The sequence below is a fragment of the Salmo salar genome, chromosome 20 (genome assembly GCF_965601325.2).
Source record: "Salmo salar chromosome 20, fSalSal1, whole genome shotgun sequence".
NCBI classification, from domain to species: domain Eukaryota; kingdom Metazoa; phylum Chordata; class Actinopteri; order Salmoniformes; family Salmonidae; genus Salmo; species Salmo salar.
Window position 1 is genome coordinate 36,499,765 of NC_138310.1, and position 24,290 is coordinate 36,524,054.

The 24,290-nt window shown below is 40.8% G+C and overlaps 1 protein-coding gene across 3 annotated transcripts; it reads right to left on the reverse strand.

Moving 5' to 3' along the window:
* Positions 1-428: 428 nt before the first annotated feature.
* Positions 429-24,105, reverse strand: LOC106580530 (serine/threonine-protein kinase A-Raf). Of its 3 annotated transcripts, none has more exons than XM_014161707.3 (16): positions 24,019-24,105; positions 22,831-23,042; positions 22,355-22,458; positions 21,961-22,063; positions 21,588-21,742; positions 15,923-16,027; positions 14,914-15,058; positions 14,691-14,721; positions 14,457-14,584; positions 14,021-14,223; positions 13,608-13,784; positions 10,231-10,277; positions 8,264-8,382; positions 4,651-4,782; positions 4,239-4,373; positions 429-4,063 (listed from the first exon to the last, which is right to left on the reverse strand). In XM_014161707.3, exons 2-16 carry the CDS (start codon positions 22,939-22,941, stop codon positions 3,923-3,925), a joined length of 1,836 nt encoding a protein of 611 aa, XP_014017182.1. In that variant the 5' UTR covers positions 22,942-23,042; positions 24,019-24,105; the 3' UTR covers positions 429-3,922. The 3 variants fall into 3 exon arrangements, with proteins under 3 accessions (XP_014017182.1, XP_014017183.1, XP_014017185.1); XM_014161708.3 differs by having other exon boundaries at positions 23,991-24,031; XM_014161710.3 differs by lacking the exon at positions 15,923-16,027.
* Between the last annotated feature and the right edge of the window lie 185 nt (positions 24,106-24,290).

Consider the following 24,290-nt stretch of genomic DNA (forward strand, 5'->3'; position numbering starts at 1 on the left):
TGACACTACACGATTCTGTGCTTCCAACTTTATGCCAAACAGTTGGGGAAGGCCTTTTCTTGTTTAAGCATGACATTGCCCCTGTGCACAAAGCAAGGTCCATACAGAAAAGGTTTGAGATTGGTGTGGAAAAGAACTTGACTGGCCTGCACAGAGCCCTGACCTCAAACCCATTGAACACCTTTGGGATGAATTGGAACGCCAACAGAGCCAGGCCTAATCGCCCAACCTCATTAATGCTCTTGGCTGAATGGAAGTAAGTCCCCACAGCAATGTTCCAACATCTAGTGGAAAGCCTTCCCAGAAGAGTGGAGGGTGTTGTAGCAGCAAAGGGGGACCAACTCCATATTAATGCCTGTAATTTTTGAATGAGATGTTCGACAAGCACTGGGCCTTTTAAGTAAATAATAAAAACAGACATTTAAGCATTCCATAATTATTCCACAGTTTTATTTAAAGAATAAAATCCTGCATCAATATTTTAAGACACAAAACCTAAGATTTCCTTAAAATTTTAAAATAATTGTTCTTTTTTAAAACCGTCACAAAAAATAGAAACAAGTACAATTTTTGTAATTTAAAATGTTTTACTGTACACAGCAGAATATACCATTTATTGCAAACTGAACACCCCTGATACCTCAGAAACTATACACACAATTATTTCAATTCACCTAGAGATATGCAAAACTACTGAGTTCGTTAATTATATTTTCTGGTCAAATATGACAGTCCGGTTTCTCTGCCATGTGCCCCTGTAATTACCATGTGTCTGAAGCACAGTAAGTGGTATCTTCAATGTGACGTCATGCCTTTAGTACAGTCCATTTTAGGGGAGGCCAATTTCTTTATTTAGTTTGTACAAAATTCCAGTAAATGTGGCACTTTTGTCCTCCTTTCTGCAAACATACAACAGAATAAACTAATGGGGAAGTCATAAAAAAAAAAAAAAATGCAGAGCTCGCCACAGAGTCCCTCTGAGTGACAAACATGTTTACTAATTAATTAAGCAGAAACCGACTGACTTACATTATGGTAAAGCAATGCACCAAACGTAAGGTGCTAGACTATTCCTGCATTATGGACATCTCTAAACACACAGGACAATAAGAAATAAAGTCTATAAAAAGGGATTTCATTTGGAAAAATATGTTTCATTCAGCCTTTGGGCTATTCACATCACTTATGACCTACACATCACAAGACAAAGTAATGTTTGATGTACAACGCCTTAAAAAATGTGTTCCATGGTTTTTTTTCTTTTGCTGCGTATCACAATAATAACAGTACATGCCATTTTAATGACACATTCCATGTTTGCTGGTCTAATCAGAGGAGGGTAGGGTTGCAAAATTCTGCTAACTTTCCAAAAGTTTGAGTTTTCCAGAAATCCTAGTTAGAGGATTCCGGATTTCCTGCTCATTCCGGGAATATGCCAACCGGGATTTCTGGGTATGACAATGTAGCCCAGGGGCCCAAGAGGACACTGTATATGCAGTATAGTGGGTGTATACGACATTATTCCACCCCAGTAAATTACTCACTGCGGCCAAGTAACAGTTGCAAAAGAAAATGTAATCAAAAGCCAAATAAATACACCTGCATGACACAGCGCATCAGAAATCTGAAGCTCAATTAGAATAGTTTGAGACAGTACCATGACTAAAAAGGACATATCGTTAAGTTAGAGAACCCAAACCATCCATGATTTAAATGCTGTAAAGAGTGATCTCTTATCACTCAGTAAATATTTAATCCACAAAGGTCCATGACCGCAGACCCATCACACTGCTTTATGTAATGACAATATCAATAAATAAGATGAGAAATCTTTTCCAACCCTTTTCTACCAAAATCCCCAAGCCAAACCTATTCATCCAAACCTATTCATACAACCCAATCATAACCACCAACCTCATTGGAATGAGGAAACAAAATAGGGTGCCCAGCCCCTCTAAAGAATCTAGGTTAAAAACCTGTATATCATCTGCTTTTTATAAAAGCTGTCAGTTATGTTTGTTGAGTAACCATCGACCCATGATAGAATCTGCACTGTTTAAATTGATCATGTCAAATACAGTATCAAGAAATCACACCCCTGTACTGTCCATTGCGAGCATACATAACACCAAAAACAACAGACCCCTTATGGGTTAAGATCACAGTTACGGTTAGTTAAAATACACTTTTTTTTTTTTTTTAAGTTACCGATGATTCAAATCTGCCTCTTTTTGTAACCAGTATTCAGCCAAATAACTGCCATCAGTCAAATAACTGCCGTCCCCACCCCATTGCACCATGGAGCCATCTACTTAACATCAATTGAAAAAGCCTCTCAAAACAACAATCAATGCACTTTCACTGAAAGAAGCTGGAAACTAATAGGCTAATCACTGCTAATGCAAACCAAGTAAGCAACCACCTTTCACTAGTTACAACGCTCAATTGAAGTAGCAGCCTGCAATTAACAGCAATACGAAGGTGGAACAGGAGAAATGATTGATTTAACAGCAACTATTTTCCAAAGTGTTTAAGCTACTCAAAAATATGGCTTGTATGTTTTTAACTGTTCCAAAAAAAATAAACAATTATATTGAAAGTAGGAATCAGACGTCAAACTAGGTCACATGATTGATAATGACTAGCACATTTTAAACTAAACCAAAAACATCCACGGAAGAGACTAATTTTCACTACAATGAGCAAGAAAACTGTACAAGTAAGGCAGCTTGTTTTAACCAGATTAGTCAAAGCTAGGACAAGTGTTGCCCCATGGTGCATTGGAGAGTCAAGCAGACTAAGCATGTAAAGCATTGAGAATACTCTTCACTCATCTGTTAAGACTACAGGTTTCATGGTCACACAGAAGCTCTCTGGGCTGAACTAACCTACATGTATTCAATGGAAAAAATGCACAGGTTTGAACATGTCTGGGTCGTATTCATTAGGCACCAAACGTAAGAAAACAGACAAAAATGGAGGGACTACCTAAACTTATCCAATAAGAACCATTTGTTTTTTATTTCCGATGGCAAAGCATTATGTCATGGTGTGCACTAATGAATACGACCCTTCTGTGCATTTCAAAATGTTGAGGTACCCATATGACACTGAAGTTCACGGCTTCAAAACTGCTGGTCTTAGACAGTGGCATATCGATCCATGTTGTATAGCAGCAATACAACTTATTCATCTTCATATTCTAACAATGCATTGATGACACTAATTTACCAAAACCGTTATGGGACCAGAAGGACCAATAACTTAAAATATGGTCATAAAACCCAAGTGAAATTCACTTCTCTGCATGCTGTTGTTTTGCAAGCACTTCTCTTCCATCGCTTGCACTTAATCTCAGAACGCTGACTTCAAAATTATACAACAAAAAAAGTATTGTCCCTTCCCCCCAAAAGCAGCCTTGAGAAATCCATAGCCACGCATGTACAGTTACAGTATAGGAATGTAGGGGGTCTGACATGGCCAGGCTAGCGTGTGTTCTGCAGTTCCAGTTTGTGTAGGCCTGTGAGCAGGGGAAAGGGAGGGGAGCGGTGTGTTTTGAAGTGGAGTAGGGAGAGACTGAGGGCTCAGGGGGTTGTCTGTGTGTCGAGGGGTTATATGTGTTGGTGGTGGTGTCTGTGGGAGGAGCCGCAACCAGTGCCAGAGGAACGCTGGGTTGTGTCCCAAATGGCAGTCTTATAGTGTCCCATAGGGATCGGGTAAAAAGTAGTGCACCATGTAGGAAATAGGGTGCCATTTGGTACGTAGCCTCTGGGGTATTGGGATGAGCAGCTGTCAGTGCACTCTCTCTTATGGGAATAATGCAGCCATCGGTTGCATCAGTGATGGTCTCTTTTCTTCTCTCTCTCTCAGACAGAGGGACAGACAGATGGCTTCTGGGACTGGGAGCCTGGCAGGTCAGGGTTCAAATGGGCATCAGCCGAGTGGTGTTGAACAGGAGTGGGTTCAGTTCCTCAGCATGCACAGCCCTGTGGAGGGAGGGCTCCGAGGCACTCCGCTCGATTTTTGGTAACAGGTCCTGGACCTGCTCAATGCCTAACATGATCTGAGGAGAAACAAAGTAAAAATTGTAGAATTGGAAAGGTACTCACACTCAAACCATAAACAGCAAGAACCAAGGAGGCGGAGATGGATAAAACAAAACAATAAGAGAACAGTATGTAAAGAGGAAAAGACCCTGTTGTTGACTTTGATTAAATGCTTTGGCAGTGCTCTCTCACCTGTGGAAAGAGGGGCCTCTCATCACGTTTGAACTTCAGGCAGTCAATGATGAGCCTCTTCATTGATTTGGGTGAGCTACTGGACAGCAAACTGAGGTCTGGAGACAAGTAGCCGCGCCCAACCATAAAGAGTATCTGAGAGGGAAGACAGGTTGTTAAATGTATGTCTCTGGTTGGGAATAGAATATACAACAGTATCAGTTCTTATGTACGAGACGTTTGAATGTGAATGATCTTAAATAGCATACATGTTAGCTGCACCCTTCAGATCTGTATTAAGAGGTAAACCGTTCCTATCCTCCTCTCGGTAGTCTAGTTTTATATTTATGTTTTTTTTGTAAAATTTTAACAATTTCATTGTAATTATTTGTTCTCGTAACTCTGCTTGCTGCTGCCATTATAATTGTTTCACCTGGTCTCTGTTGTTGATCTGGGAATAAGGCAGAGTCCCTGACATCAGCTCAAACAGAACCACCCCGTAGCCATACACGTCTGACTGAAACGTATAAGGGTTGGTGTCCTGCATCCGGATCACCTCAGGAGCCTAAAAACACAAAACGCACACATATCGTTGGACAGCTGACTCAAGCACAAACATTTGATTTTATCTGCAGGTTCCATGAAGATGAATTTAAGACTAAGACTTTTTCCATTTGCCTGGCAACCCAGTTTCTTCTCTGCAATGAGTCTGGATTGGAGTACATCCCTGACTCATCACCGAATGCGAACACATTCGGGCCGTTTGACTGGTCCAGGAACCGATGGGTTGGGCCAGAGCCGGAACACATGGGTAAAGCGGCAGTTCGAAAATTTGTCATTGGCTTTGATACTCTGATTGGTTTGAGACGTTCCCAACACCCCTACCGCCCTTCATCACCAAACGACTTCAATGATGGAAGTTTCAAGCTTAGATACCCATAGACTTCTAGTCATTGTGCCAATGCTAGTTAGCAATTACACTAGTTAGCAACTTTCCTCAAACTGCACACAAGAGAAATAAAAATTGTATTCAGAAGTTCAGGAAATTCAGTTCCCTTCATGTTTTGTGTCCTTGCCACGATACCTCAGAGTATTGCAACAACCTTAACTGTTATACTAACAAAGCTGAGACTACTCTTACTGTTAAGAGGACAGTTTTAAAAACACAGTCTTTCCCACAAATACATTTTTAAAATGTTGCCCAACTGTCAGTATGCTTGCACTTATCAGAAAGCATCTCTCCCTTCACTTCATGTGCAAAGGGGAGAGGGAGAAGCAGCGAAACAGAGACAGGGCAGTGACTTTTATTGCAGGAAGCAGGTTAATCCAGATTCATACACATTGCTTTTCCATTACTTCTAACCAAATTTCCATGACCAACAATTAGACATCTTGATGTACGTAGAAAAAAGTATGCATAATATGGTATCGACACTGGGAGGCTGCTCTTTGATCCCATGTACCATCTCCTGCCGTTGTGCAAGGCACTTCACACCCCCCCCCCCCCCCCCCCCAAAAGTATTATACCTGTTAGGAAACTGTATAAAACAAATGGTCAACCCTCAGTCTGGAGTACTGGGTATGAAGGCTTTTGAGCAAGCCCTGCTCAAACACACCAGAGCCACTTTATCAAGGTCCTGTTGAGCAGTTTATTTCTAAAATGTGGTTTGTTAGAGGGGATGGGAAAAGCACACCCATTAGCTCTCACAGAGGATGGTTGACCACCCTTGATGTATAACATTGCAACCAAATACATTTCATGCCTTTTGAAATAATTAGCTCATTCAAAATATATATATATATATATATATATATATATATATATATATATATATATAAATAAATAATCAAAGGGCTATGGTAGGACACAAATATTTTTACTCAGCTGAAGCAAGCTAACATTTTCCTCAGGAAATGTACCTTTTCCAGTTTAGTCAATCTTAGCTACCTTAAGTGTTTACTTTGCAGGTTCACTAGCATCTATTGAGTTGCATTGTCCCATACATTGGATGACCAAATCAACTGGAAGTAACAACAAAACACGTTTTGAAGCCACATAATCGAAAAGGCTACATTAAATGTATTTTCCTAAAATTACTCTGATAAATTATTTTGATTTGATTAGTTGTGATTGAACCAAATCTCAACTAATATAAATGGTGAAGTGAATCGTTTGTTTCGTCAAAAATACTTGTTTAGGGCCTCCCGAGTGGCGCAGCGGTCTAAGGCAATGCATCGCAGTGCTAGAGGCGTCACAACAGACCCGGGTTCAACCCTGGGCTGTATCACAACCGTCTGTGATTGGGAGTCCCATAGGGCAGAGCGTCCGGGTGATAAGATAATTATATAATAATGGTAAATGAATAGAGAATCCGACCCTGTCACGTAACCAATTAGTAGTTATGTAGCATGGGTAATGAATAATTAAAGTACTGAACGGAAGTCCTATAAGGTCTAGTAGAGACCCGGAAAGGAGAGAAATGTGTGTGTGTGATTAGTGGTCCTAAAGGAACTGTAGACGTGTATGTGAAGAAACAGGGAGTAGCCTTCAAGGTTCCCCTAATCTCGGGGGAAAGGAACAGGCAGCGCTGGATAGTGATTAACAGTGGTGAGAAGTCCGGGGAGGGATACTATTCACCTACTGTTCGGGTGTATGGGTGTGCGTAGGATATCTACTGTTTGTGTGGAGGTATGTGCGTAAGCGGGGAGGGAGAATAAAATTAACTTCTTTGTGGAATGTTCGGCAGAACGTTCTCTGAATAAACTGTACAAACTTTTTGCAGATGCTGAGTCTTTGCCTAATTATTAACCCATTGTCTTACAAACCTTGGGAATTAGTCAAGGCTTATTGATTGTTCATTATTATAATTGGGATAAAATAATTCCCTTAACACCGGGTTAGAGGAGGGTTTGGCCGGAGGGGCTTTACATGGCTCATCGCACTCGCGTGTTTTGAATTGGTTACTAGTCTGTTCTCTATCATATTTTATAGGCTAGGCCTACCTGCTGCTGCAACGTCTGACTGACTCCTTGAGCAACGGCCCACTCGTCTTGCACACATGCAGGTGATGCGAGCAAACAAACGAGCTGAAGTGTCATTCCGATCCTGGCGGATATGTTGATTTTTTATTTGACTGACAATCTCTAAACTGTGCCTAAATATATTAAATTAATTTCCATGACCTTTCCAAAACTTTTAGGATGTTATAATTTTCCAAACCTTTTTCAGGCGTGGAAAACACCATTTCAAAATGTCATGACTTTTCCAGGATTTTCATGACTGTATGAACCCTGGTTAATGCACATTACTGTTGACATTTTTTTTTAGAACCCAAAAGATCTGCAGGAACGATGTTTAGCCTAATCACCGAAATTATAGACGTAATCAAAATTGCGTCGGTAAGAGGGGGGCAATGTCGGTGTCTAATTTTCAGTTAATCGTCCCAGCTCTAGTTACTGTTGTCTTAAATTGTAAAGACCACTTTCTCTCTGCAACAGCCCGACTTGCACAAGACGAGCACATGCAGATAAGCTCTGTAACATCTTGAAAGTGTGCTCAAGAATAGTTATTTGTAAAAAAATAAAAATTTTACCGTGGTGGCAACAATTTAGCAGCTGCACAATATAACAGAAACTGTGTAGTTATCGCCGTTGTATTTTAAGACCTTTGAAAACTGAATTGAAGACATTGTAAGACTTAAGGACTTTAAATCAGATAAATGAATTTAATTAAGACAAGCACTTTAAGGACCTGCAGACACCCTGTTTAAGATGTTACAACTGCAGTCTTTATACTGAAAGAGTAATCACGCATGAAAAATACAACCCCTCTAAACTCTCCAGGAAAACTCACATTACAAATCACATTGCTAAATGTAGTTTGACAGTTGATGTGAAATGATGCTACCCCCACTATCAGCCAGTGATATCTAGGTTGTATTCCTAGACACCAAATGGAAGAAAAAGGACTGAAACAGACTACCTGAACTTGTTCAATGAGACACTGTGCTGTAAATTAACACAACCCAGGAGTGCAAGGAACTTACCATCCACAGAATGGAACCGCTAGGCTGTTCTACCTGCTCGGAGCCACTCCATCGAGACTTCACTGTGGCCAGCCCAAAGTCCCCGATCTTCACAGTCCAGCCCTCATGGAGGAAGATGTCTGACAACAGAGCTCAGGAACATGGCAGCAGGTAGGTAGGTATATACATTTGGAAAAGCAAATCACATTGGTGATTTTAACACAACCTTCAAAATGACAAAAAAAAATTGAAATTGATAGCATTCTACAAAAGTGATCTAGATTCAGACAAGCATTGGCCTCAAGTGATACTGGTGGTGGGCATCTTTCTCTGACAAACATTTGATACATTTTGTTTCATTTTGACAAATACGATAAGTTGATACATTTGTTCTAATTAATCTCCATGAATGTTTGATTTGCCAGAAAGAATGTGTTTTAAAGGCTACTTCACCTGTAAAAAGAAGAAGACAAGATGCTCTGGCACAGTTTGAAGCTTAAAAAAGGCTCACACCAAGCAATATAAGCACTAAAATCATGATGCAAATATTTCACAACTGAACAGATATTGACAGACCATAAAAATATTAATATTAGTGGTGAACACAGCACTGAACTCACAGACAACACACACAAATAAATAGGGTGCTCAAAAATGCTTCTGTGGTCATTAATCATTGGCTTCTAACTAGGCTTCTGGCCAACCACATAGGTCTAGAACTGACAGATCCTCACCAGAGACAGCGTTAAGCACACCACAGATCCAAACTCATGGCCCGTATTCATAAAGAGTCTTAGAGTAGGACTGCTGATCTAAGATCAGGTCCTCCCGATCCATATAATGTACACGGATTCAAAATATAAAACGCAACATAACAATTTAAAAGATTTTACTGAGTTACAGTTCATATAAGGAAATCAGTTAAATTAAATGAATTCATTAGTCCCTAATCTATGGATTTCACATGACTGGGAATACAGATATGCATCTGTTGGTCACAGATACCTTAAAAAAAAGGTAGGGGCATGGATCAGAAAACCAGTCAGTATCTGGTGTGACCACCATTTGACTTATGCGACATCTCCTTTCCATAGAGTCGATCAGGCTGTTGATTGCAGCCTTTGGAATGTTTTCCCATTCCTCTTCAATGGCTGCGCAAAGTTGCTGGATATTTGCAGGAACTGTAACACGCTGTCACACAAAGATCCAGAGCATCCCAAACATGCTCAACGTGTGACATGTCTGGCGAGTATGCCATGGAAGAACTGGGACATTTTCAGCCTCCAGGAATTGTATACAGATTCTTGCGACATGGGGCTGTGCATTATCATGCTGAAACATGAGGTGATGGCGGCGGATGAATGGCATGACAATAGGTGTCAGGATCGTGTCACGGTATCTCTGTGCATTCAAATTGCCATCGATAAAATGCAATTGTGCTCGTAACCCTAACCCCACCAGCAAACCTTTCGCCCACACATGGTCTGCAGTTGTGAGGCCGGTTGGACGTACCGCCAAATTCTCTAAAGCGATGTTTGAAGCGGCTTGTGGTAGAGAAATTAAAAGTAAATTCTCTGGCAACAGCTCTGGTGGACATTCCTGCAGTCAGCATGCCAATTGCACGCTCCCTCAAAATATGAGACATCTGTGTCATTGTGACGTGTGACAAAAGCTGCACATTTTAGAGTGTCCTTTTAATTGTCCCCAGCACAAGGTGCACCTGTTTAATCAGCTTCTTGATATGCCACACCTGTTAGGTGGATGGATTATCTTGGCAAAGGAGAAATGCTCACTAACAGGGATGTAAACAAATTTATGCACAAAATTTGAGAGAAATAAGCTATTTGTGCATATGGAACATTTCTGGGCTCTTATTTCAGCTCATGAAAAATGGGACCAACACTTTACATGTTGAATTTATATTTTTGTTCAGTGTAAATTAATCTTATTCTACTTCAGAAGTAAAAGCCCAGCTCAAGAAAGGATACTGTTTGATTTCAGGTCTCGATGAATTATATTCTTGGCATGAAGATAACTGAAAAAAAATAAGAAAAAGGCCTGTTATTTCTAAATGTATACATAGAGCAAATACAAAAGCAGATAAGCTAAAAAAGAACATACTGCATGTTAATACTTTTCAAAAGCACCATGTGTTGTGATAAAGACAGTTGAACAAAGCTCACGAGGCATTTATAAATTATATTCTAAAAGAATCAATAGTTATACAGTTGAAGTCTGAAGTTTACATACTTTGGTTAGAGTCATTAAAACTTGTTTTTCAACCACTCCACAAATTTCTTGTTAACAAACTATAGTTTTGGCAAGTCGGTTAGGACATCTACTTTGTGCATCACACAAGTAATCTTTCCAACAATTGTTTACAGACAGATTATTTCACTTGTTATTCACTTCATCACAATTCCAGCGGGTCAGAAGTTTACATACACTAAGTTGACTGTGCCTTTAAGCAGCTTGGAAAATTCTAGAAAATTATGTCATGGCTATAGAAGCTTCTGATAGGCTAATTGACATCATTTGAGTCAATTGGAGGTGTATCTGTGGATGTATTTCAAGGCCTACCTTCAAACTCAGTGCCTCTTTGCTTGACATCATGGGAAAATCAAAAGAAATCAGCCAAGACCTCAGAAGAAAACAAAAAAAGTGTAGACCTCCACAAGTCTGGTTCATCCTTGGGAGCAATTTCCAAATGCCTGAAGGTACCACGTTCATCTGTACAAACAATAGTACGCAAGTATAAACACCATGGGACCACACAGCCGTCATACCGCTCAGGATGGAGACGCGTTCTGTCTCTTAGAGATGAATGTACTTTGGTGCGAAAAGTGCAAATCAATCCCAGAACAACAGCAAAGGACCTTGTGAAGATGCTGGAGGAAACAGGTACAAATGTATCTATAGCCACAGTAAAACGAGTCCTATATCGGCATAACCTGAAAGGCCGCTCAGCAAGGAAGAAGCCACTGCTCCAAAACCGCCATAAAAAAGCCAGACTACGGTCTGCAACTGCATATGGGGACAAAGATCGTACTTCTTGGAGAAATGTCCTCTGGTCTGATGAAACAAAAATAGAACTGTTTGGCCATAATGACCATCGTTATGTTTGGAGGAAAAAGGGAGATGCTTGCAAGCCGAAGAACACCATCCCAACCGTGAAGCACGGGGGTGGCAGCATCATGTTGGGAGGGTGCTTTGCTGCAGGAAGGACTGGTGCACTTCACAAAATAGATGGCATCATGAGGTAGGAAAATTTGGTGGATATATTGAAGCAACATCTCAAGACATCAGTCAGGAAGTTAACCTGTTAGGGCTAGGGGGCAGTATTTACAAGGCCGGATAAAAAAACGTACCCGATTTAATCTGGTTATTACTACTGCCCAGAAACTAGAATATGCATATAATTATTGGCTTTGGATAGAAAACACCCTAAACTTTCTAAAATTGTTTGAATGGTGTCTGAGTATAACAGAACTCATATGGCAGGCAAAAACCTGAGAAGATTCCTTACAGGAAGTGGCCTGTCTGACAAGTTCTTGTTCTTCTTGACTCTCTTTATTGAAAACTGAGGATCTTTGCTGTAACGTGACACTTCCTACGGCTCCCATAGGCTCTCAGAACCCGGGAAAAAGCTGAATGATGTAATTCCAGCCCCTGGCTGAAAAACATTAGAGCCTTTGGTAAGTGGTCTATCAGAGGACAATGAGACTGAGGCGCGTGCACAAGGCGACCCCATGTTTTAATTTTCTCTCTCTTTGAACGCAAACACGCTTTCCCGGTCGGAATATTATTGGTTTTTTTACGAGAAAAATGGCATAAAAATGGATTTTAAACCGCGGTTGACATGCTTCGAAGTACGGTAATGGAATATTTCGATTTTTTTTTGTCACGAAATGCGTCGTGCGCGTCACCCTTCTTTACACTTCGGATAGTGTCTTGAACGCACAAACAAAACAGAGGATATTTGAACATAACTATGGATTATTTTGAACCAAACCAACATTTGTTATTGAAGTAGAAGTCCTGGGAGTGCATTCTTACGAAGAACAGCAAAGGTAATAACATTTTTCTTACAGTAAATCTGACTTTGGTGAGGGCTAAACTTGGTGGGTGTCTAAATAGCTAGCCCTGTGATGCCGGGCTATCTACTAAGAATATTACAAAATGTGCTTTCACCGAAAAGCTATTTTAAAATCGGACATATCGAGTGCATAGAGGAGTTCTGTATCTATAATTCTTAATAATTGTTATGTTTTTTGTGAACGTTTATCGTGAGTAATTTAGTAAATTCACCGGAGGTTTGCGGGGGGGGGGGGGGGTATGCTAGTTCTGAACGTCACATGCTAATGTAAAAAGCTGGTTTTTGATATAAATATGAACTTGATTGAACAAAACATGCATGTATTGTATAACATAATGTCCTAGGTGTGTCATCTGATGAAGATCATCAAAGGTTAGTGCTGCATTTAGCTGTGGTTTGGGTTTATGTGACATATGCTAGCTTGAAAAATGGGTGTCTGATTATTTCTGGCTGGGTACTCTGCTGACATAATCTAATGTTTTGCTTTCGTTGTAAAGCCTTTTTGAAATCGGACAGTGTGGTTAGATTAACGAGAGTCTTGTCTTTAAAATGGTGTAAAATAGTCATATGTTTGAGAAATTGAAGTAATAGCATTCATAAGGTATTTGAATAACGCGCCACTGGCTGTTACGTAGGTGGGACGATTTCGTCCCACCTTCCCTAGAGAGGTTAAAGCTTGGTCGCAAATGGGTCTTCCAAATGGACAATGACCCCAAGCATACTTCTAAAGTTGTGGAAAAATGGCTAAAGGACAACAAAGTCATGGTATTGGAGTGGCCATCACAAAGCCCTGACCTCAATCCTATAGAAAATTTGTGGGCAGAACTGAAACCCGACTCAGTTACACCAGCTCTGTCAGGAGGAACGGGCCAAAATTCACCCAACTTATTGTGGGAAGCTTGTGGAAGGCTACCCAAAACGTTTGACCCAAGTTAAACAATTTAAAGGCAATGCTACCAAATACTAATTGAGTGTATGTAAACTTCTGACCCACTGGGAATGTGATGAAAGAAATAAAACTGAAATAAATAATTCTCTCTACTATTATTCTTACATTTAACGTTCTTAAAATAAAGTGGCGATCCTAACTGACCTAAGACAGGGAATATTTACTCGGATTAAATGTCAGGAATTGTGAAAAACTGCGTTGAAATGTATTTGGCTAAGGTGTATGTAAACTTCTGACTTCAACTGTATATCACGAATTAAAAAAATATATATAAAATGGATTGCCACTTTAATAACAGTGTTTAAAGTGAAATAGCTTACTCCATGCCCTGTGCCGTCTGCCTGGCAACGTCGATGCGGCGCATGGTTTCAAACTTGGTCTCGGAGACGTGCAGATGACGGTATAGGCTGCTGCCCTCACACCACTGTGTGATGATGGCAAAGTTAGGCTTAGTCATAAAGCCCATAAACAGAAGAATGTTGACGTGGCGTGTCTTTCTGCAGGGGGGGACGACACACCAATATCAGTCACCACACACACTATCTCACCCAAACTGCATGTTCCACAGTTCTAACAACAATACTCATGTTAACTCACGGTAGGACAGTTTCAGTAAAAACAGCTACGTAAATTGCAATACAGTACCATCAAGTAATGTGCCGTATTTCAAGACCTCCAAAAAAAAACATGAATTAATTTGTCAACGTAAGAAGAGGGCAGGTACAGTACTCACCTTAGGACTTGCATTTCATTTTTAAAAGCCTGCAGCTGCTCAGGTGTTGGCTCTGTCACTTTGAGGATCTTGATGGCCACATCTCCGTGCCACTTTCCCTTGAAGACAGTCCCAAAGGAGCCTGCACCTATCCTTTTCTGCATGGTGACTTCACGAGAGTGGACCTCCCAGTAGTAACTTGAGTCTCTATAACCGCCACGGTGCTGAAACACACTTTTACTTAACACCATTTTCAACAACATCCCCATCACTAATTAACAAGGAGCACCAAGGGTTCAATCTCCGACACATACCACTTTCTAAAAACAAGAAAAGGTAATGATGACATCTCCCAAAAAGACTGCAACAACTGATGCCAGAACCTTTTTTCACCCAGATGAGATCCTCATTCCATAGAAGGGTTTTAGTAGCGCCGGCAAATCTAAACTTTACTTACCACTTTCTTTTTGTCGTCAGATGAGGAGGGCTTGCGCTCTTTGTGCTCTGAGGGGGATTTAGGGGGTCTCCTGCCAGGGGAGTCCAGGGAGGGCGGGCTGGTGGAGGGTTTGGATGAGGGTTCAGGACCTGTAAAGAACAGTATTCAAATGAGCAGGTTATGAGACAAATGACCAAGTGCAAAATAATCTCAAAGAAATGGGTAAGGATAAAGAAATCAGACTTGAAATCTCACCCATTGTATTGTTTTGTATTTTTAACGCCTCCTAAAAAGGAGAAACACATTGTCTCATATTAATGAAACATTCACCGACTCACATTGATGTCCACTGTGTGTGTGATGTATGCTATTGTAGGGGTTGAGAAATAAGCAGAAGACACATTTCCATGGTTCACTGTAACAAACAGACTAATGAATTTGTATTGTAAACCCTGTGTTATAGGAGTGACTGTCTCACCTCTATGATGCTGACTCCGGCAGGGCCCACTGTGCTGACCATGTGGACATTGGGGGTGGAGGTGGACCGATGCCTCTGTAGGGATGGTCCATCTCCAACTGGCGGGGGGAACAGGAAGGCAGAGGTCGGGGACAGAAGTCCATGCCTACAAGACACAAAGGGGCACAACAGAACAGGTTCGGTTCATTTCTGAAGAGTTATGGTTATCCATTTGCGGGGGCACCAATACCATATGGTTTCTGTGACTGCATCCTAAATGGCACACTATTCCCTTTATAGTGCACTACTTCTGACCAGAGCCCCATGGGATAAGTAGTGCACTACTTCTGACCAAAGACATATGGGATGGCCCGCAGATCAATTTCCTAAGACCAAAAATGTATAAAAATTCAGTCGGTGTCAACTTACTTAGAATAAAAAAGTACAATTTTGAAATTTGGCATTGCATCATCAGTTTCTCTCTTGTCATTTCAGTCACTCAATTAGCCCAGCTACATTTTTTAGACTAATTTAACCAGCCATCTAAACGTTTAGTAACCATGGTGAAATTACCAGGGGGCCCCCATTCATTTTGTTAGTCACTCTCACTCAGACATCATATTCAAAACTGCAAACATTTCTCTCCACCCTATGGCAAAATGAGTAGAAATGCATGAAATGTGTTATAAAATGTCTAACTCTTCACTCGCCCCATGGCAAAACGTGTAGAATTGCAGGAAATTAACTCTAAAAAGAATTATCCGCTGTCAAGAGGGGGGGCCGCAAAACATGTTTTGCTCGTAAGGTGGGGGGAACCCCCCCCCCAACAAAATGTCACTTAGGGCCCCCAAAAGACTAGGGCCGGCTCTGACTGCATGTGTGGGTATGGGATTGCAGACCCACGAATCACTGCGGCCTCTCATGAGTTCAGATTTTTTGTGGCCCCCACCCCCATCAAATTTGCCCATCCCTGATATAGGGAATAAGGTGTCCTTTGGGACGCGTGTGACTATGGTTCAGATCCACTTACCCAGAAGAATCTGGGGTTAAGGCTATGTCGCTCTGGGATATGGAGTTGTCTGGCAACAGTATGGATATCTGAGGGTACTCATCTGTGCAGGGATTAGGTGTGAACCTGGAAATAAGGTACAGTACACACAGAGTAAGCAGAGGGTAAAGAGCTGTTCCAGTCACACAATGCTAACAGTAAAACAAATATGAAGTGATATATATTGGTGACATTGTGAAAAGCACAACAAAATGCATGGAGAACATTATGGGATTTGATTATTTTAGTTGAACAACTTTTTATTATTTCGTTCTGTCTTTTTGAAGGGCGGGTGGGTGGGGGTGGAACTACAGAAATTCAGCCGTGACAATATATTCATTTTGATAAGGATTTAACCTGCAGAATATCTTAACAATAAAAACACAATAAATAAGTCTCCATTAAAAAAAAAGAAAACTAAAAGGACAGTTTTTTGTATGGGCTGTCTCTCTATCCACTGCATCCGCCCTTATGTCGCTCTTCCGTATCTGCAGTGGAAAGTGGCAGAGCTACAACGTTGTTTGTCAGATGAACAGATATCCCAGGAAGAAAAAAATAAAAATCGGTCTTCACATGAAAATGTCTGTAGTGGTTTGGCCTAACTTTGAAAAGATGAAACTCTAGAACATGATGGCGTTTTCTGTTTTTCTTTACAACCCCCACTAATGTCACGTGACTCGTCTGAAGGTAACCCATACAAATTAATGGAAGCATGGAGGTAGTTGTGCCAACAAAAATAAGGGGTTAAATGTGTCCACTTGTTTCTTTTTTTCTGAGCTTTCTTATATCTCCTACATATAGGACAGACACATCAAAACCTTACTCCATATGATTTACTTTTTGACTGTCTTTTTTTTAAATTTACGAATGTGTTATTCAATGCATTTCTATGGGCTACAGTAGTAAAGGCCAAATTCAATATTCTATCAAATATATCTTTTTTTGGGGGTGGGGGATACCTAAAGGGGTCCTAAAATTCGAAATCAAATAGCTAAATGATCCACGATATCACCACCTGAAAACAATTCCAGATGTTAGCTTAGTAGAATGGGACCAACACTTCACATTTAGCATATATATTTTTGTTCAGTATAAAATAAGTTCTGTCTTGATTTTCAAAAGAGTAATAGCTACCTGGTCTGAAAATAGTGTTTGTTGATAATGCTCTAACATCGATAGCAGATTTGGAAATGTTATCTTCTTTGTGATTTATTCAACCCAGATTCAAAGCTAGTTGCATTATTTCTAATAAAACCTTTAGCGGCATCTCATAGGAGCCGGTGGAAAAATCAACTTAATTTTTATTGATCATTATGAATTTAGTTCAATTTCAAGTTGATCACAGAATGTAGGATTTTTTTGTCATGAAATGTTCTAATGCCATTTTGTGGCTCTTTTAGGAGATTCTGACATTTCAAGTTGGCAGTGGTAAGCGTGGTGGTCGGACAAGCTCATATCGATTAATTAAAGAAAATAGAGATGTAGATAATAGTATGAAATCGAAGTGAGAATGATTTATGCATGTTTAAGTAGAAAGTGTGCTCTTTTGCTTTAGGATTATGTGCTCACCAGGCATCAATGAGGTTGTAAACAGAGTATATGCTGGAGAGCCTTGCCTTGGTTGCATGTGGATTGTAGTTGGTCTTATTAGATTTGTCCCACATGTCCAAAATACCATTCATGTCCATCCCAATAACCATATGGAATTCAGTTTATTCTAACAATATGCTGTTCAGAGAATGCAAAAAAAAATGTAGGATCATAAGAATTTGAAGAGTACATATTAATAAAAAGGCCATTTGCATTATTGATACAATAAAAGTGCCTTCCTCACCATCTTAAATAAGCATGCTCCATTCAAAGAAAAATGTAACTAGGAATAGATACAGCCCTTGGTTCACTCCAGACCTGTCTGCCCTTCACCAGCACAAAAACAGCCTGTGGCATTCTGCATTAGCATCGAATAGCCCCCGTGATATGCAACTTTTCAGGGAAGTTAGGAACCAATATACACAGGCAGTTAGGAAAGCTAAGGCTAGCTTATTCAAACATAAATTTGCATCCTGTAGTACAAACTCAAAAATGTTCTGGGACACTAAAGTCCATGGAGAATAAGAGCACCTCCTCCCAGCTGCCCACTGCACTGAGGCTAGGAAACACTGTCACTACCGATAAATCCACAATAATTGAGAATTTCAATAAGCATTTTTCTACAGCTGGCCATGCTTTCCATTTGGCTACCCCTACCCCGGCTAACAGCCCTGCGCTCCCCACAGCAACTCGCCAAAACCTCCCCTACTTCTCCTTCACCCAAATCCAGATAGCTGATGTTCTGAAAGAGCTGCAAAATCTGGACCCCTATAAATCAGCTGGGGTAGACAATCTGGACCCTCTCTTTCTAAAATTATCTGCCGAAATGATTGCAACCCCCGCCTGTTCAACCTCTTTCGTATCGTCAGATTCCCATAGATTGGAAAGCTGCCACGGTCATCCCCCTCTTCAAAGGGGGAGACACTCTAGACCCAAACTGCTACAGAACTATATCTATTCTACCCTGCCTTTCTAAGGCCTTTGAAAGCCAAGTTAACAGATTACCGACCATTTCGAATCTCACTGTACCTTCTCCGCTATGCAATCTGGTTTCAGAGCTGGTCACGGGTCCACCTCAACCACGCTCAAGGTCCTAAACGTTATTTATAACCGCCATCAACAAGAGACATTACTGTGTAGCCGTATTCATCTACATTCTTATTGGCAGAGTCAACAGCCTTGGTTTCTCAAATGATTGCCTCACTTGGTTCACCAACTACTTCTCCGATAGAGTTCAGCATGTCAAATCAGAGGGCTTGTTGTCCGGACCTCTGGCAGTCTCTATGGGGGTGCCACAGGGTTCAATTCTCGGGCCGACTCCCTTCTCTGTATACATCAATGATGTCGCTCTCGCTGCTGGTGATTCTCTGATCCACCTCAACGCAGACGACACCATTTTGTATACCTCTGGCCCTTTGTTAGACACTGTTAACTAACCTCCAGTTGAGCTTCAATGCCATACAACTCTCCTTCCATGGCCTCCAACTGCTCTTAAATGCAAGTAAAACTAAATGCATGCTCTTTAACCGATCGCTGCCTGCACATGCCAGCCCGTCCAGCATCACTACTCTGGACAGTTCCGACTTAGGTATTTGTATTTGTCCACATATTCTATGTGTCTGGTTAGACTGTAAACTCTCCTTCCAGACTCACATTAAACATCTCCAATACAAAATTAAATCTAGAAATCGGCTTCCTATTTCGCAACAAAGCAGCCTTCACTCATGCTGCTAAACATACCCTCGTAAAACTGACCATCCTACCGATCCTCGACGATGTCATTTACAAAATAGCCTCCAACACTACTCAACAAATTGGATGCAGTCCATCACAGTGCCATCCGTTTTGTCACCAAAGCCCCATATACTACCCACCACTGCGACCTGTACGATCTCGTTGGCTGGCCCTCACTTCATACTCGTCGCCAAACCCACTGGCTCCAGGTCATCTACAAGTCTCTGCTAGGTAAAGCCCCGCCTTATCTCAGCTCACTGGTCACCATAGCAGCACCCACCCGTAGCACGCGCTCCAGCAGGTATATCTCACTGGTCACCCGCCTCTCCTTCCAGTTCTCTGCTGCCAATGACTGGAACGAACTGCAAACATTTCTGAAGCTGGAGACTTACCTCCCTCACTAGCTTTAAGCACCAGCTGTCAGAGCAGCTCACAGATCACTGCTTTGCTTTATCTTGGCCAGGTCGCAGTTGCAAATGAGAACTTGTTCTCAACTAGCCTACCTGGTTAAATAAATAAAATCAAAATGTTGATTCTGCCTTCTTGGTCTTCACCCAGAATTGCAATTTTAAGTTTCCTATGTATTATTATGATTACACATTTAGTTTTGTTTGGGACTAATGAAAAAGCAGCCTTCTGTACAAATGGTTCTCTATTCTATGCGAGTCCTTTTGGAGCAGGTGTGTTTCTTGGATCATTGCTATATCAACATGGTTTCTTGTTAGGATATGAAGAAAGCTGGGACGTTTAATAAGGACAGTTTGGGACTTTCAAATGCCAAGACAGAATAGCTAGCGTTGCCATTTTTTTTAATCTTTAGTGTTAGTAAGCCCATGGATGTGAAACAAAAAGGTTTTACCCACAGGGAAACCCACACATTTCTTCTCCTCTTCCCCCCCCCCCCATGTGAACCACTCTAAATTACCCCTAAACATAATGTACCCTCAATTTGTATTAAGCATGCATGTGCTCTATGTAAGATAAATTCAGCAGCGTAAAGAGGGGTACAGCCATCTATCCTAAACAGTTTAGCCCAAAGGGATGCAATGCTCTATAGCCTCACAAGGATGCAACCCTTGTAAATGTTATCACAATTTACTGGATAGTTACAACACTATTGACTCATACAATCTAGAACAGTATCCCCGTTCCATCTCCATGTCCTCGACCAGGGCTCTAAAGTACAACCCTTTGGATCGCATATGCTCCTAGATATTTTGCTGTGTGACATTACATATTATTTTAGGAGCACCAGTGAGACAAAAGATGTAATAAAAATAAACACCCAGATAATTGCTGTAATGATAGGTTTCACTGTGCAGATGTTTCCAAGTCCACTAGAGAAAAAGCAAGCAGAGATTCATTTGTTTAATCCAAAGCCTACATGTAAAGAATATTAAAGACCGCTTCTTCAGGGATTTGTATTTCTTGCAACTTTCTGAAGAAGTCACGGCATGGGAATGCCTGCGTATACCACTGTGTAGGCAAAACTTATTTTTCAAGGCTTTCCCAAAAAACTTTGCAAATTAAAATGTTAACTGGCAGAATGATATATCATGATGATTTGTATCAATCGGGTGGTCTTTTGTTTTGCAAACTCTATTCCACATGCAGTACAGAAACACCGCCAGCCAAACACCAGTCTCTTGAGGTGCATAATTGAAATTAAAGGGCAACTATACCTGCCAAAATATTTTATTGTGGTCTGCTGATGTGGTTTATTAATCATTGTTATCCAAATGTTGTTTTCTATGAAAAGTGAGATTTTTAGGAGTGAAAACCAGAAGGGGAATAAAAAAATAAAAAAATGGGGAAATCCAAAACGTTTGTTTCTTGTGTTATAAATGTATTGACTGGTAAGAACTCTGAGTGGCTGGTAGTTCTTTTCATCTAACTGACACAGTGATTTATGAACAGGGCCTAAAAGCTATGTCACGAGTCATTCCCAAACCACTCATGGGCATTTGTTTAAACCTTGTTCAGTCAGGTTACATCATTAGCTAACAACCTGGTTACTTTACCAGTACATCAAAACATTTGGGGGAACAAAAAGAAAGGGAAAAGGACAGCTTCTTTAGAAGACCACTGATCATAGCAATGAATGAATGAGTGCTCTCTTGCATGTCGTCACTCACAAACTTGACTTGCTTAAAGAGACAGGGTAGAATTGTCTATGTAATGCATCTCACTAGGTAGTGCTTTTACACAATGTAGAAAGCTAATATAAAAAGATACATCTTCTGGCACTCCTAGATTTGTTGTGGGAAAACTAGCGCTACCAATGAAAAATGCTAATTTAGAACCCTGTCCTCGACAGACTCACCGTTTTGTCATAGTGTCCATGTCCACACACACAGTGGGAACTTTGCTGCTGCAGTGCTGGTGAAACTTGTAGCCACATGTCTGACATCTGAAGCCATTGAACAGAAACTTGTGGCAGAAGTCACAATAGGCCAACTTGAAGAAGGTTTTCCGTACCTGCAATAAAAAATAATGTGAAAGTATATTTTTCAGACATTCCAGTTGAAGAGAAAGTGAGGAGAGTTGTAACAAAGTAGTGGTAAGTCTGCTATACTAACCCACACAGTCAGAAGCACGTGTGTGCAGAAGGTGGTGGTGTTAACCACTACTGGAAAAAGAAGTGTTGCCTTACAATACACAAATGCTAAGGTGAAACATTTACAAGAGCTACTTACAAAGTTATGCATGGCGAGAGGGACATCATCCAACACATCTACAAGCAGCTCTTCTCCTACCAGCGGGGTGATGTCAGTGTTCCAATCAGTTAGTCTCTTGCGACTGCGGGGGAGAGGGGGGGTGTCAGATTAAAAAAAGACCAATGATATCTAAGAAAAACAAATCTAAATCAGAAAACTGTATTACCATGAAAGAAATGTATATTGGGGTTGTACATAGAGGGTTAAGACGCATTAACAATGAACCACTTACAGATTATTTCGTAAACAGACACTGCTAGAACCTTCTACTTATTGAACTGTACACACACCTTGCCAGATGAGACAAGAAAGATGCTTAAAAATGGAGATGGTGCAAAACAAGATAGTAAAATGGGCTAGGACAGACACTTACCCCTCTAGGAGTCGAAACACTGCGCAACAGTCCTGGCTCAGGCCCCTCACTTTAAGGGCTTTATCCAGACTGTCATAAACGGTCTGGCCAGGGCGAACATTCACCTGCAGACACAAACAGTAGGGAGTTTCGTGTAGTTTAGCAATTTCAAGTAGGGGGAAGTGGCATGTTGTGTCAGAGAAAGATAACTACTTTCACATAATAAAATACAGCACCAACTCTGTTTACAGTTATGAAATTGTGTGAGTTACATATTCACAGTGAATTATTTGGATTTCTATGGTAAATCATGTGTTTTCTCATGTTTGAGAAACGTGATAAGAAATAGATTGGAACTGGGCCTTAGGCACCAGCTGGGATAACACCAACTGTCTGCTAGGAGTTAGTCATTGATGCAGGCGTGAATAATTCGTCTTGAAAATAATTCAATTTTTCATGTAATACAAATGCCCAAAAGATTATTGTGAAAGTCTTACCACAGTCCTCTGTTTATTGGGGAGGTAGACGCGGATGGTGCCCCCACCTCGGGGCACATCCTCTGGACTGGTCTCACCAGAGGAGGAGCAAGAGGAGGAGTTGGAGGACATGATGAAAGGCTGGAGGAGCAGGGGAGGCAGCACTGAGATCCTTCAACCGCAGGTGAACTTCATGCACTGGGGATCCGGGGGAGTGTGCCCTTACCTGGAACCTGAGACAGACAGTGTTACGAATTAGCTACGATCCATTTGAATCCAATCAAACGAGACAAATGTGCCCATAATTATGAACATAGATTGACTAAGTATGTTGCAACTAGCAAGGATGATACCACATTGTGTAAACTAGGTAAAGAACTGGTAAATAAACACAAGAGGCCTCATTTTTACATCTCCAAAAAATAGCTGCTCACAGTAAAAACTGTCTAAAAAGGGTTGCTTGTACCAAAACAGCTGAGTTGGTGTAGGTTATCAATGGCTCGAACAAATGTGATTTATCATGGATGATTACTACTTTGACACTTTAACTAGTTAAACTTACTAATCAGCTAGCTAACTTCATAGGCAACTTCACGTAGCCTAGACATTGCTACGTAACGTTCATTACTACAGCATGTCTCGCTGCACTTTGACTCACAGCCAGACATTTAATGTGCACGCGAAATTGCATTATTGCTGTCAAGTACCGTAGGAGCCTTGTTGGCTTTGTAAAGCTACTTTATGGCTAAAGTCGTTGGCAAGGCAATTACGTAGCTATCCTAGCTTAGCATATAGTAATGATATTTGACTGTATAGCAATATGACATTTACACATTTTGGAAGCCATGTTTCTCTCAGTACAACTACCACTGAGGCTTGCAATTCGTTTATATTATTTTGATGGAATGACAATACCGCGTCGACGAGGCTGTTATAAATAGTTTCTTAATTCCTGTCAGGTGTTTATTTCACGTTCGAGTGAGTGCTTTCATGAGGCGGAAAGGGATTAGCTAGCTAGCTATGAGCCAGCTAGCGCGTTAGGTTACTACTTTTGCTGTCTGATACTATCAAGTAACAAAAAGCTTGTTTCACTCTAATTTACGTAATAACATAAGCAACTGCCTAATTCATCATTGGCAATTCAATACCATTGCAAAACGAGTCATTCATAAACAACTAACCGCAAATTTGGTTTTGGAATAGTCTTACCTGAGGGAGCCATCTTGAATGCTCTCAATCAGAAGTAGAATCTCTTGGAAAGCGGAACACCTCCGTGATGCGCGCTCCCTATTGGTCAATTCTCACATGTACACTCGCTCATTGGATAACATAATATAACATAAAGGGGCGGGTGTTACAAGTAAACATGATTTTTTTTAAAAAGTTACATTGTGCAAACTTATGTTACAGTAAACTACAGACAAACGACGTGGATATGATTCAGTTGACCTATTAAATATCCGGGGGGAACATTGTTACAT

Bases quoted from the DNA above. Each gene is read 5' to 3' on its own strand.
- LOC106580530 (XM_014161707.3), bottom strand. From the start codon at position 22,941: ATGTCCTCCAACTCCTCCTCTTGCTCCTCCTCTGGTGAGACCAGTCCA. The intron at 15,059-15,922 runs GTAAGTGGATCT...TGTGTCTTGTAG, and splicing joins TTAACCCCAGATTCTTCTGG to GCATGGACTTCTGTCCCCGA. The intron at 4,783-8,263 runs GTAAGTTCCTTG...TTGTGTTTTTAG, and splicing joins GCGGTTCCATTCTGTGGATG to GCTCCTGAGGTGATCCGGAT.